The sequence below is a fragment of the Solea senegalensis genome, linkage group LG1 (genome assembly GCF_019176455.1).
Source record: "Solea senegalensis isolate Sse05_10M linkage group LG1, IFAPA_SoseM_1, whole genome shotgun sequence".
NCBI classification, from domain to species: Eukaryota; Metazoa; Chordata; class Actinopteri; order Pleuronectiformes; family Soleidae; genus Solea; species Solea senegalensis.
The window spans coordinates 38,113,615-38,125,619 of record NC_058021.1 but is presented as its reverse complement, the minus strand read 5'-3'; the positions used below and the strand labels follow the sequence as shown (position 1 = coordinate 38,125,619).

Here is a 12,005-nt window from a genome sequence, read left to right as displayed (position 1 = left end):
CCCGCCTCCCACCGACGCAAACTGTGATGAATGTGACATTTAATATCGCCATGCTTAAGGGTCTTACTGCAATGTATCTGTGTGTCCTCCTTGAAGCGCTAAAACAACACGGAGACAGTCAAAATAGAAGAAGGACCGGCGTCTTATGAGCTTTCATTAGTTTTGCAGGTGTTTCTTCATAAACGTGTAATCCCTCACATGCACATTTTTCAGGTTAAATATTTAATATTTGGATTATTACCTTTTATTTTTGTGCTATGTGTGTACTGTTTTGCCGTAAAATTAGAAATGTCCCCATTGTTGGACTAAGGAAGGAACATTTTCCATAAACATCTACTGTTGGAGGAATAACTGGCCAATGGAAAGATGAATGTTGCCACCCACAGAGACGCAGACTACACACACACACACACACACACACACACACGCACATTCTCGTTCTGTTGCACTGTGTTTATGGAAAAAGGAACAGGTGAGGTATGAATCAATTAACATGTTATTCTGCTCAGAGAACGGCGGAGTCAAGCAGACAATTTCAGGTATCTCGTCAAACCTGTGTCTGAACAGAGATTTCCTGGCTCCGCCTGACAGCTGATGGATGTTTGGTGGGGGGTTCTCATGAGCGAGTGTCATCAATATAATCCACGTGATTAGTCACGCATTCTCGTCTTTCAAGGTGCGAGGCCGTTTTTTTTTTTTTCCCACCCAGAGCTCAGATAATGCAGTCCCCAAAATGAAAAGTATCAATGTTGGTGTCAGATAACTGGATGTGACGAGCACGTACTGTTACTGTGTGTGCACGAGAGCAGACACGATGATGATCTACCGCGTGTCCTGAAGGCGACCCACCTCCATGACTAAAGCTCTTAAATTCCTCCGGTTCTGATGGGAAGAGCGGGAGGGAAAAGGCTTTTTTATGGCGACCACTCAAACATTTTTCCCCCGGTACATTTAACCGAGTAAAAGTCCAGACACTCGCTCATCTGCTCATCCTTCACAGAAATGTTTTTTTTACCTCTGACCGATGATTCAGTCCTTTCCTCTTTTGATCCTCCGCAGTGTTCAGCAGAACCGCTTGCTTTGCTACGGTAAACACGGACTTCATTATGGACTTTTACTGCGGCTCATTCATAAATCTTGTTATTGGCGTGGTTTCATGGTTGTCTTGTGGAGTGTCTTTTCAAATAAACCATGCATCATGTTCTGTCTCACTGCTGAAAACTCAGTATCCTGATATGTTGTGTGAGAGATGATTCTCTTTCATCTTGAATCACATCCAGATTTCATATGGAAATGACAAAATAAATATGCGGACTCGTTTGATAGGCGTTTCCTATTAGTGCACTTTTCCTCCCGTGTGACTATTTGTTCATTTATTTTTGAGAGTGTGGACTTAATGGTGTTCATTCATTCATCCTCTACTGCTTTATCCTCAACATGAGGGTCATGGAGGTCGCTGGTTCCAATCCCAGACAAGTCTCCTGCAAGGTTATAATTGTTTTGGTTTTTTCATTAGTTTTAGTTTTTATTTCTTTTTAACTTTTTGTTTTTAAAACAAAATATAACAAAATAAAATATGCAAACACATAATGTGTCAGTCAAAACGGGTCAAAGGTCCGAAATGTTTTAACTTTCTCACTCTCTAGGGGCCTTCATTAAAGCCAATTCACCTGTCCTCATCATTTATTCATCTGTCTTTACTCTACATTCATCTGTCCTAATCATTCATTCACCTGTCCTAATCATTCACCTGTCTTCATCACTCACCTGTCCTCATCATTCATTCACCTGTCCTCATCGGTCACTGTCCTCATCATTTATTCATCTGTCTTTACTATTCATTCACCTGTCCTCGTCATTCATTCATCTGTCCTAATCATTCATTCACCTGTCCTAATCATTCACCTGTCTTCATCACTCACCTGTCCTCATCATTCATTCACCTGTCCTTGTCATTCATTCATCTGTCCTAATCATTCATTCACCTGTTCTAATCATTCACCTGTCTATATCACTCACCTGTCCTCATCATTCATTCACCTGTCTTTATCACTCACCTGTCCTCACCATTCATTCACCTGTCCTCATCAGTCGCTGTCCTCGTCATTCATTCATCTGTCCTCACCATTCATTCACCTGTCCTGGTTTATTTTTTTATTCAGTAATGGATGTGATTTAAAACGTAGTGAAGTACAGTTACGTTAAAAAAAAAAACATACTTAAGAACTTGTTTAAAAAAACATGACAGTACACAAAAAACCTGCTCAATTACAGTAATGTGAGTAAATGTAATTCATCACTTTCCTCCTCTGTGTGTTCGCATGTATGTGTGAGTGTGTGCGATAGTGAGAGCAACACAAATCAGATTTCTTTTCCCACAAATCAGATTATTTCAGGCAGACGCTCTGTGGTCAAATTGGATTTGTGTGTCCAGACATAGCCACTAATATCTGCACTGGTGGTAACGCGGCATCTGACTCTCCACACGATCACCTCGTCAAGTCGCGCTGTAGGTCTCCACTGGTGCGAGGGAGAAACTTGGCAGCGAGCGGAGGAGACCGGTGTCGAGATATTGCAGTTTTTCCATGCGTTAGTCACGGCTGGCTGTGCTGTGCAGTGAGGGGTGCGCCGCTCCTTTCACCGCTGCAGGCGTCATCGTCGCCGCTGCTGTGCGTCTCGTTGAGAGTGATGCGAAAGTCTCCAAATGTGGAGAATCAGATTTGAGGAAATCAGATTTTGTGGTTTGTTTGTTTTTTTTCTTTCTTTCCAGACTTTCAAAAACAATATGGATAAAAGTTGGATGAGCAAAAAATATCTGGCACTTTGAACAAGGCCTGTTTGTGTGTGTGTGTGTGTGTGTGTTCTCTCCATCTCCATCTTACCACTCGTTTCTCTTGCCAACTTCATTGTTCCTTGTGTCTCTCACCCTCGGCCTGTTACCGTACTCTTCCTGTGTCTGCGCTGCCATGATACATCGCTGTCATCAGCTCTTCCTCGCTGCTCCCTACAGCAGAGTTGTGTCATGATTTTTGGTTTGCGTATGCGTGTGAGTGACGCTGAGATTGTTTATTTACTGGCTCTCAGTCGACTGTCATCACCGGGCATCATGTTGACAAGAGACAGACCAAAGTATGACTAATAACTGTCCCTTCCCTCGTTCTTTTCTCTCTCTCTTCCCCCCCTTTGCTGTCTTTTTTTCCCCCTGTCTGTCCTCGTGTCTTTGGCTCGCTCCCTCCTCAGAGGATCTGGACGACCTGCGCATGGAGGGCGTGACGGGCCTGGTTCCATCGGGCAGTAAATTCAGCCAGGGACGCAGCTCCTATCAGCCGGAGCCACAGGCCAAAGTGACGCTCAACATCTGCTCGAGGTGTGCCAGGTAAATGTCCCTCTGTGATGAGGAGAGTGAGACCACGCTCATGTCCGTCCACCAGGTTTACGGCCAGTTAGATTAATCCTCTTAATGTTGAATGAGTGAGTGCTTCTGCCCCTTTTCCCAAGATAACGTTCACTTTCAATATCTGGCAGTTATTCAACCATTTAGGAATTGTGTGTGTCACAAATGTGTGACACACTGGTGAATCTCGTCTGTGATTGGACGCTCGTTCCTGTGGAAGTCCCGAGGGGCTACTGTAATGAAAAGCTTATGGCGCAAAGGTCTATTTCTCTGCTTTCCGGTATCCATCCATCCATCTTCTACCGCTTTGTCCTCCACATTAAAGCTGCAACTAAGGATTATTTTCACAATCGAGTAATCTGTCTATTATTTTCTCCATTAATCGAGTAATCGTTTGGACCATAACATGTTGATCAGTGTTGATCAAACCTGGAAATGATGATGTTCTCAAATGTCTTGTTTTTTTCCACAAACCAAAATTATTATTCACTTTTAATGATTTTGTTTGTTATCTGGAACAAAGAAACAACAAATATATTCACATTTAAGAAGCTGAAACAATCCGAAATCTTGTTTTAATCATAAAAAAAGCTTCAAACCGATTCATTGATTATCAAAATAGTTGATGATTAATTTAGTAATCGATTCTGTTCCAATCTCGGCTGACATAGGGCAGGAGGCGGACAGGTCATAGTTTTGGAATTTTCTAGATATCACAAACGGTAATGCCAAAAATGCCAAAAGGGTAAAGACAGTAAACAAGTGTAAACACTACTAAGTCATAAGTTAAGGTGACAGGCTACTGGTTACAGTATATACAAGATAGACATTTAAAATAATCTCCCCATCAAAAATGTATATATATATGTTTTTTTGAAGATATATGTGAAAAAGAGGTGAGAATAACGTTATAATAAAGTATTTTGTTGAGCAGTGTACCACCATCGGCCCACATATTTCCAATTTTACGACCGTTTTGTTTGTCGTATGTCGAAAAAAGACGCAAAAGCTCTGGCCCATAAAGCACAATATTATTATGCCACATATGGGAACCAAACAGGACCACAATTCCCACGCTGTTTCTCAACATTTCAGAACAAGTTCTTTTGTTGTCCTTCTGAATGATACACCTCGAGAGGCAGAAATCCTCTTTGATTCATTAATTACGTATGAAGTATATATGGAATGGATATTATTGTTGGTTTTTTCCGTGTATTTTTTTTTGTTTCTCCTGTTTCATATTGCAGGTCATGACACCTCCCTTGCGCCCCTCCGCACCCAACTCTCCCACTCCCTCTCTGCATTTGTATCAGATGTAACATACCCTCCGCATCCAAGGAAGAGAATAATATCATATCTGAAAGGCATTCTGGTGTTGCTTGTTTTCACAAATTTCCTCTAGCGTGGATAAGCATCTCCATTATCACTGTTTTTCTTTCACGACATATTTCCTGTCCCCCCCCCACACTCCGTCCCCAGCATCATTGTAGCACTCAGATTTCTGTTTTCTGGGTGTGATACCACACAGGCAGGCGTAGGCAGGACTCTTCCCTGATGCCAGTCACAGATAAACGGGTATCTCTACGGTGAGACGCCAGGCACAGATCCTGCCTGCACAGCCTCCTCTGTTTGGGGTTTGGAATTTGTTTGTTTCCTCCTCTTCTTTCATTCACTCCGCTTATCGTTTTCACTCCGCGCACAGAGCGTGGGACGTTGTCAGTGCTGCCAGTTCAAGCAAAATAGTTTCTACCTTTCTTTTGGTTTGTTCCTGGTTGGAATAGTGGCATAGAAAATCAGCATCTGCATCTGAAATCCTTTTTGGCCCTTGTGCGTTTTTTTTTCTTCTTCCTCCTCCTAACTAAATGTCAGACATCTGTTCTCCTTCTCTGTCTTCCGCTCTCTCTTTCTGGTTTGAGCCAAATTCTTGCTTCGTCCTCTTTAACCTGACCACCAAATCCTTCCCGAGCATTTCCGTCGAAGGAGTCGTGGTCTTTCAGAGTCATTTTTTGGTGAGTGCAAGGTTCATAAACAGATCAGTAATCTGGAAAAGCGTTGCACGCACGGTATGCCTTTTGTGCTCTTCTGGAGACACAGATTTTTTTCATTTTTTTTTTAATCAGGGGTTGTTGAGTTCACACACACACACACACACACACACACTCATTCGTCGACACACATGTGCATGCATGTTCTCTCACGCAAACACACACACCAGTGAGAAGGAAGACGATGTGGGCAGAGGTCAGGGCAGGAGTTTCAGAAGACAGTTTCAGTCTCACTGTCTTGATGAGATTCCCAGAATGCCTTGCAGACACGGCCTCGGTATGCGGCCAATCCTTTTGGAACATGTGGAACAGTTCATGCTCTTGTGCTTCACACCTGCAGACATCACTACTGTACAGATGTGACCTTGCACTCGCGCTGAACCTTTAAACTCTGTGATGTGTTTATTTAAATTTTTTTATATTGAGTGGTTTTCTGTTTGATTTTATATCACTGTCACACAGATAGCACAAGCATTCCTCACATTCCCGTCTTTTTTCTTTTCTTGGTGGTCAGTTCTGTGCTTGAACACAGAGTATGTTCTCATGCACAGTTAAGTCGAGCTACAGTTGTTTAAATGGACTACTGTCCTTGTCCCGTACATACGATAGAGTATTAGAAATGTCTAGTGTAAAGTTGGACTATCATGTCGAGATTCAAGCCGAGAAGCTGCCACTGAATCCGGACAATCAGTCTCAGATGTGGTTGGAATGTGAATGTGAGTTTTCGACCTGCTGAATCTCATGAAACCACGAGTACGACCACTGACGGCTTCAGTTCAACGTATCCATCCATGTGCCAGAGTGCTTTGGGGCCATTGCTACACCACTCCCACACGCCTGTGTGCCCAAACCCTCAGGATCCAGTGACTTAATCAATTGTCTTATTGTATCTTGGGATACAACATAACCTCTCTGTATGGCACATACTGTATCTGTCCATTTCCAGCTGTTACTTTTAGCAAGAATGAGCCACTTGCACGCAGTTTTTGGCACGACCTTTTCAACGTCGACACTAATTACCAAACTGTGTGTCTATGCCAAAAGAGCGAGGATTTCTGTGTCGCTACAACCAATTCTGAAGTACAAATTCACCAATTTGTTTACACAAGGCATTATTTGTTGAGTCTGGATTCAGTGGCAGCTTCTGTGGAGATGGATTAAAGTCGACATGATATTCCAACGTTATTCTCAAAATGTTTTGTTTAATGTTGAGGTTTTCTTCACGCGTGGAACACATTTGTTAAATGAAGTGGTGATATGTCCCCTTTCACCTTGTTTAGTATTAGACATTTTCATTTGGTTGACCTATAATTGTATGTCACAGACCCACACAACGTTAGCTGGCAGCTAGTTGGTGTCATGTTATGCACCATTCTGTGTCTTTCTACCATCCATTCACAGATCCTCTCTGAACTTGGCCGCCACGTCGTCACTTTTGGCATCAATGGTAGTAAGAAGCTCAGTTTTGAGTGCCTTAATGTCCGTCTGACCTGGTTGCTTTGCTTGGGAGCGTCGGTCATACTGGGGCTTGGCGTTGCGGGGCTAGCTTTAGCTTTGGTGTTAGCTCGAGTGTTAGCTCTCGGTTTGGTCATTCCTTTTGTCTAATTTAGCGAGTGCAGACTCACCAAGTCCGCTCGACTGAGACTAATAAAAGTTGTGAAGTTGTAAAATAACTCAAAACAACATCTAAGTTGAGGAAATCATAGAAAAACACAGGCTGTGTGCGGGAGCAAATGGAGTAGGCCTAAGCGTTACTCTCTCATGGCGTTCCCCGGATGTTCCCCCGTCTATTCACTTCAAAATATTTAATTCTTTAAGCTGACGGAGCATTTATTCAGTCCACAACTGCACTGCTCTGGATTTTGCCATGTTTTTCTTGTTAATTCTGGGTCTAAACCTGGGAGTGGGTACAGGAACATGCACAGAGCGCTTGATTGAACATACACAATTCAAAGCAACCACAGTTTATGTGTGTGTTAGTCCGACTTTGAGACATTCAGTTTATTTAAATCCTATTTACACATATTTGTAGCCCGATTGTGGTCGGACTAACTAAACAATAACTGTTTTCTTCAATGTCATGTAAACACTGTGACTGTATTCACTTGGTTTTGCTGTCCTTGCAGTCAAACAAGTCAGAGAAGACAACCAGAGGTGACACAACTCTGCTCCTTCCTCAGGAAATTTTATTAATTTCCAGCAGCACTTGTGAATAAGACTTCAGTGACACAGAAAAAGATTTATTTTTAAAGATTAATGGAGTGTATGTTAGTTAATATGCTACATTCAGGCTGAGCCAAGCGTTGTTAGGACACCTTTCTTCAGCCTTTGTCCATTGTGCTCCCCGTCTGTCCAGACACAGTCCGCTCCACCACCAGCTCAGTCCGCCTGTGTGGCTCCTAACTCACAGTGGCAGGTCAGGAAACTCGCCGCTTCCTCTGGCTCTGCGCTGGCTGCTTGAAAGTGTAAAGTGCCGTGTGGCCTGTCTGTTGTGGCCATGTCTCTGTCTCTCGGGGCTGGAGCTGTGGTCACACCGGCATTTCATCTACCTCCTTCATGCACTCAATCAGTTATTTTAATGGCAACGTGCTCCTGCCACAAAAACCCTCCCGTGTTCAAAACGCATCCCAGATCTCAGACATGGTCTGCAGTTCAAGGAAATGGCTCTAGATCTCCCAAAAAACCCTCTTTTGAGCTTATAGTTCTCATTAAATTAATTGCTTTCATATCAGGAATGTACCGCTGGAATGGAAGTGAGGGCTTGCAGCGCAGAGCAGGTTTTGTTTAGAGAACGGGGAAGGTCTTTTGATGATCATCTTAGGTAGCATTTAACGGTCTCATAAAGTCCATTAAAGAGATGGAGAGACAAGGAGAAGAAGGATGTTTAAAGAAAGACTCTTTTAACCTCGTGGTAAGAGGTAGAAATGGAGAAGGCCTGTGGCTGTGAGGGAATTCAGCAGTGCTTTCCTTTGTCTTCACCTCATGGCTGTGCTGATGACATGGAAATAACATGCAGCAGAAGAATTTGGAGCTAAGAAATGCTGTGTAATTACAGTCAATATGTGGTTGTAATTTACAGTTGGTTAAAATATGCGTTAGAAAAATAAATGCTGGTTTTAATTCCACACTGACTCAAAGTGTGTGAATTACTTGGAATTAGGAGTTTATAAATTCAGTGAAAAGCCACGTGTGACATGTTTATCTTCCCACCATGAAAATGCTTTTCAGTCGCCGTTTGTCTTTCATCCGTGGAAAAACTTTTCCTATCGACGGGAAACACAAATCTTTTAGTGCCTCGAGGAGACGGAGTGCCAAATCTCTCCAGACCAGCTTCCATTTCAGTCCAAACAAATATCACTTAAAAGAATGAAAAATGTTGTTGGAACACATTATGACAAAGAACAGAAACTAAATGATTTAATAAGGAATCTGTATGCCATGTTTTTTTTCTTTTGATTTTCCATTAAGCACAGTCTGTAAGATATGAACTTTTGATAGAATTTGAGAAGCAGTGATGCAAAGATGAAGTTTGTGTCCTGAAACTGACCCCCGTCGCCCTCCTGGTCGCAGATTTTTACAAAGGCCGAGATTATAAACTCCACAAACACTTCCCCTTTGTCTCATCACCTCAGACTGATAGTGACCTGCTTGTCTCTTTGTTATCTCACGTTCACTTTCCAAACATGCAACTCAGTGTTGTGGCTAAGGAGATGCTGATGTGAGAGATTGTTTGAAATGCTCCCCTGTTGTTGCCGTTGTGTACAGTAGTGAATAGAGTGTGTGTCGTTTCCAGGTTGCAGGGGGACAGCCTATCAGACGGCAGATCTGAAGAGGAGCACAGGACTCGCATATCTGAACAGGCCGTGCCTGACATCTCCTGTAAGTTGCTTCCTTTAAGACGGATAATTAGCAAGTCCAGTGATTATGACGATGCTATCCAGCTGTATCACAAACTGTCTTCATCAATCAGTTGTTAAGTGATATTTTTTTAAAGTTGAACTCTGAGAAAACAGAAACCCTTATTGTTGCCTCTGACAGTCGTCCCTCTGATAAAACAGCACATCAGAAAAAAAGTCTGAATTGTGAGATTAAAGTCAGAGATTAAAGTCAGAACACTTAGAAAAAAGTCAGAATTGTGAGATTAAAGTCAGAATTCTGAGATTAAAGTTAGAATTTTGAGATTCAAATCAGAGATTAAAGTCAGATGTCTGAGAAAAAAAAGAGTCAGAATTAAAAAAAAAAAGATTGAGAATCTTTTTTTTTTTACATGTGGCCCTAATAGTCCTCCATACATATCTGTGAAAGATGCTACATAAATATGATTTACTTACATACTTAAATTGCTCAACACATTTCAAGTTCAAAGTCAGTCCATATCTTCCCACTTTCTAGATTTCTGTGGTCTCATGCTTTGCTCTGTCCTTCTACCCCCTCCCACCCCCTCTGTTTTTTCGTGTAATCTGGAGCAGCTCCAGTGCCTGGCGTGGACACGGTGGCGGGACGGCTGCAGGAATGCGACGCCTCGTCTCAGATGTCGAGCTCTGTATGTGTCTTCCCTGCATCCATCACCAAACAATTAAGATCACCATACAGCCATCAATTATCATGTCAGCCTCTCCTCCGCAGCCTCTCTTTGAGCGAAAACCACCTCAAGCCTCGTGTTTATACGACACAGCCGATCCATCTTTATGTGGGAATTTCAGATTTTCACGCTTACACAGCATTTCAGTTTTCACACATAACAGCTGACACCACAATTAGAAATCTCCCTGTATCACTTTGCTCACCTCTCAGCGCTGTCGAGTGGATACGTGACAGAATATCTGGTGACACGATGACACTCGAGGCTCATTTAGAGGGTTTTATACAATGGGGCAAAATGTCTTGTTGGTGATAAGGTAACGCTGGCTTTTGTTCAGTCAGAGACTGCGTGATAACCTCACACGCTTCAGGGGAGAAATCCATATACTGTAGATGTAATGTGTCACAGAGCAGACAAACACTCACATGCTGTTATTAAAGCTGTCAGCTAAGACGCCTATACCTTTGTATAATTAACAAAAAAAAAAGAAATATCTAATACCCTTTTTTTTATAATTGGCCAATCTAGGTGTTAGGCAGATTTCTTTTTTTTATGGCTTTTTATTGAAAACAGAGATTGGAGCCGTGGCGTCGTGCCGTGTGTGCAGCAGATGCAGAGGCTCCAGACTAACTGGGAGCAGACGTTCAGAGGTTGACCGAGCTACTAGAATCAAAGCTTGTCATCAGAAGTCTGACGGGGGGCACATTAACGCATGCGAGACACCGGCGGGGAAATTAGACTGCGCCCGTATTACTGCGATCACGTCGAATTTCCTTAATTTATATAAACTGGCTCAGGTGTTGCCGTGCCAGGCAGAACGTGAATCGTTTTTGTTTTAGCTCATAACAAGATGCTAAGCTACTTGTGCCAAGACAGTGTGTCCCACATGCAAACATTTTCACTTACTGTAGTTTATGTGGTTGTTTTGTCTTTACGTGCATATGTTGCGCTCTGAAATTAAAATAATATAATTTAATAATACTGTAATAATAATGTAACCCTTAGAACACAGAGCATTTTAGTTGCTTTTTTTCCATTACTATGTTTAAACGTACAGTATAAGAGTGTGCAGTATAGAGTGTCTTATATCCTTTTTTCAGCTTTTTTTTTTCTGATGAAAACATTTTTTATTTTCACCAACTAACAGAACAACTAACAACTAACAGACCTGAGCAAAATGTTGAATTTGTGAAATTTGAAAACATGTGACGGTTCAAACTTCACTTAAACTGGACAAAAAGAAAATAATTTATTTTATGTGAATTCTTTACAATTATTGCTACTTTATATCTCTACTTAAAATGATATAAAAGCGATATAAAATTAATCATAATTTTGACTCAACAACATATAAATAGTTGGATGTCCATAAACGGAGTTATTGTGTATTATTCCCACGGGTGCACCTGCGGCACAGATTTGTGCCGTGTGAGCACTAAGCACTGGACGCGATAAAATAATAATTTAATGCAGTTAACGCGAGTTTGTTTACTTCTGGTGTGCGCTGGCTGACCTCTGACATGAAAGTCGGGGGAATTATCCGTGTGAAACAGAGATAGTAGCTGAAGATGGAGAGCGAGGTGAGGGATTGTTGGGGCGGAAGCTGAGCGACGGAAACATGGCAAAAACAAAAGTTACCTGGGTGTCACGGCACAATTTATTGACAATGATTCTCTTCATCATGACAAATGTGAATGTCTGAGTTCCTAAGGACATTCCCGGGTGGATTTTGTTGTTGTGATGTGAACACATGTTCTTGTTGCATACAGGATGTTGAGCCTTTATTTTAAGATGACCTGGTTGGCACTTGATAGTTTATAGACTCAAGTCTCTTTGAAACCACATAGTTTTACGTGTAGTTCTGTGTTTAAAAAGATCCACAGGTCAAACCCTGTGTGGTTCACGTGAGGACAATACTAATACTCTCTGTCCCACAGTGCAAACATTTATGGGGGTTGTTTTTGTCTATACGTGCATGTGTTTG

At 42.0% G+C, this 12,005-nt stretch overlaps 1 protein-coding gene across 1 annotated transcript in view; it reads left to right on the top strand.

Annotated features, from left to right (window-relative positions):
* The window catches only part of lg1h8orf34 (linkage group 1 C8orf34 homolog), a 53,040-nt gene that overhangs the window by 21,561 nt on the left and 19,474 nt on the right, over positions 1-12,005 (top strand). Inside the window, exons 9-11 of the mRNA XM_044024167.1 lie at positions 3,241-3,376; positions 9,233-9,318; positions 9,909-9,982. Of these exons, the coding sequence (XP_043880102.1) occupies positions 3,241-3,376; positions 9,233-9,318; positions 9,909-9,982 (296 nt within the window). The remainder of the gene's footprint in view (positions 1-3,240; positions 3,377-9,232; positions 9,319-9,908; positions 9,983-12,005) is intronic.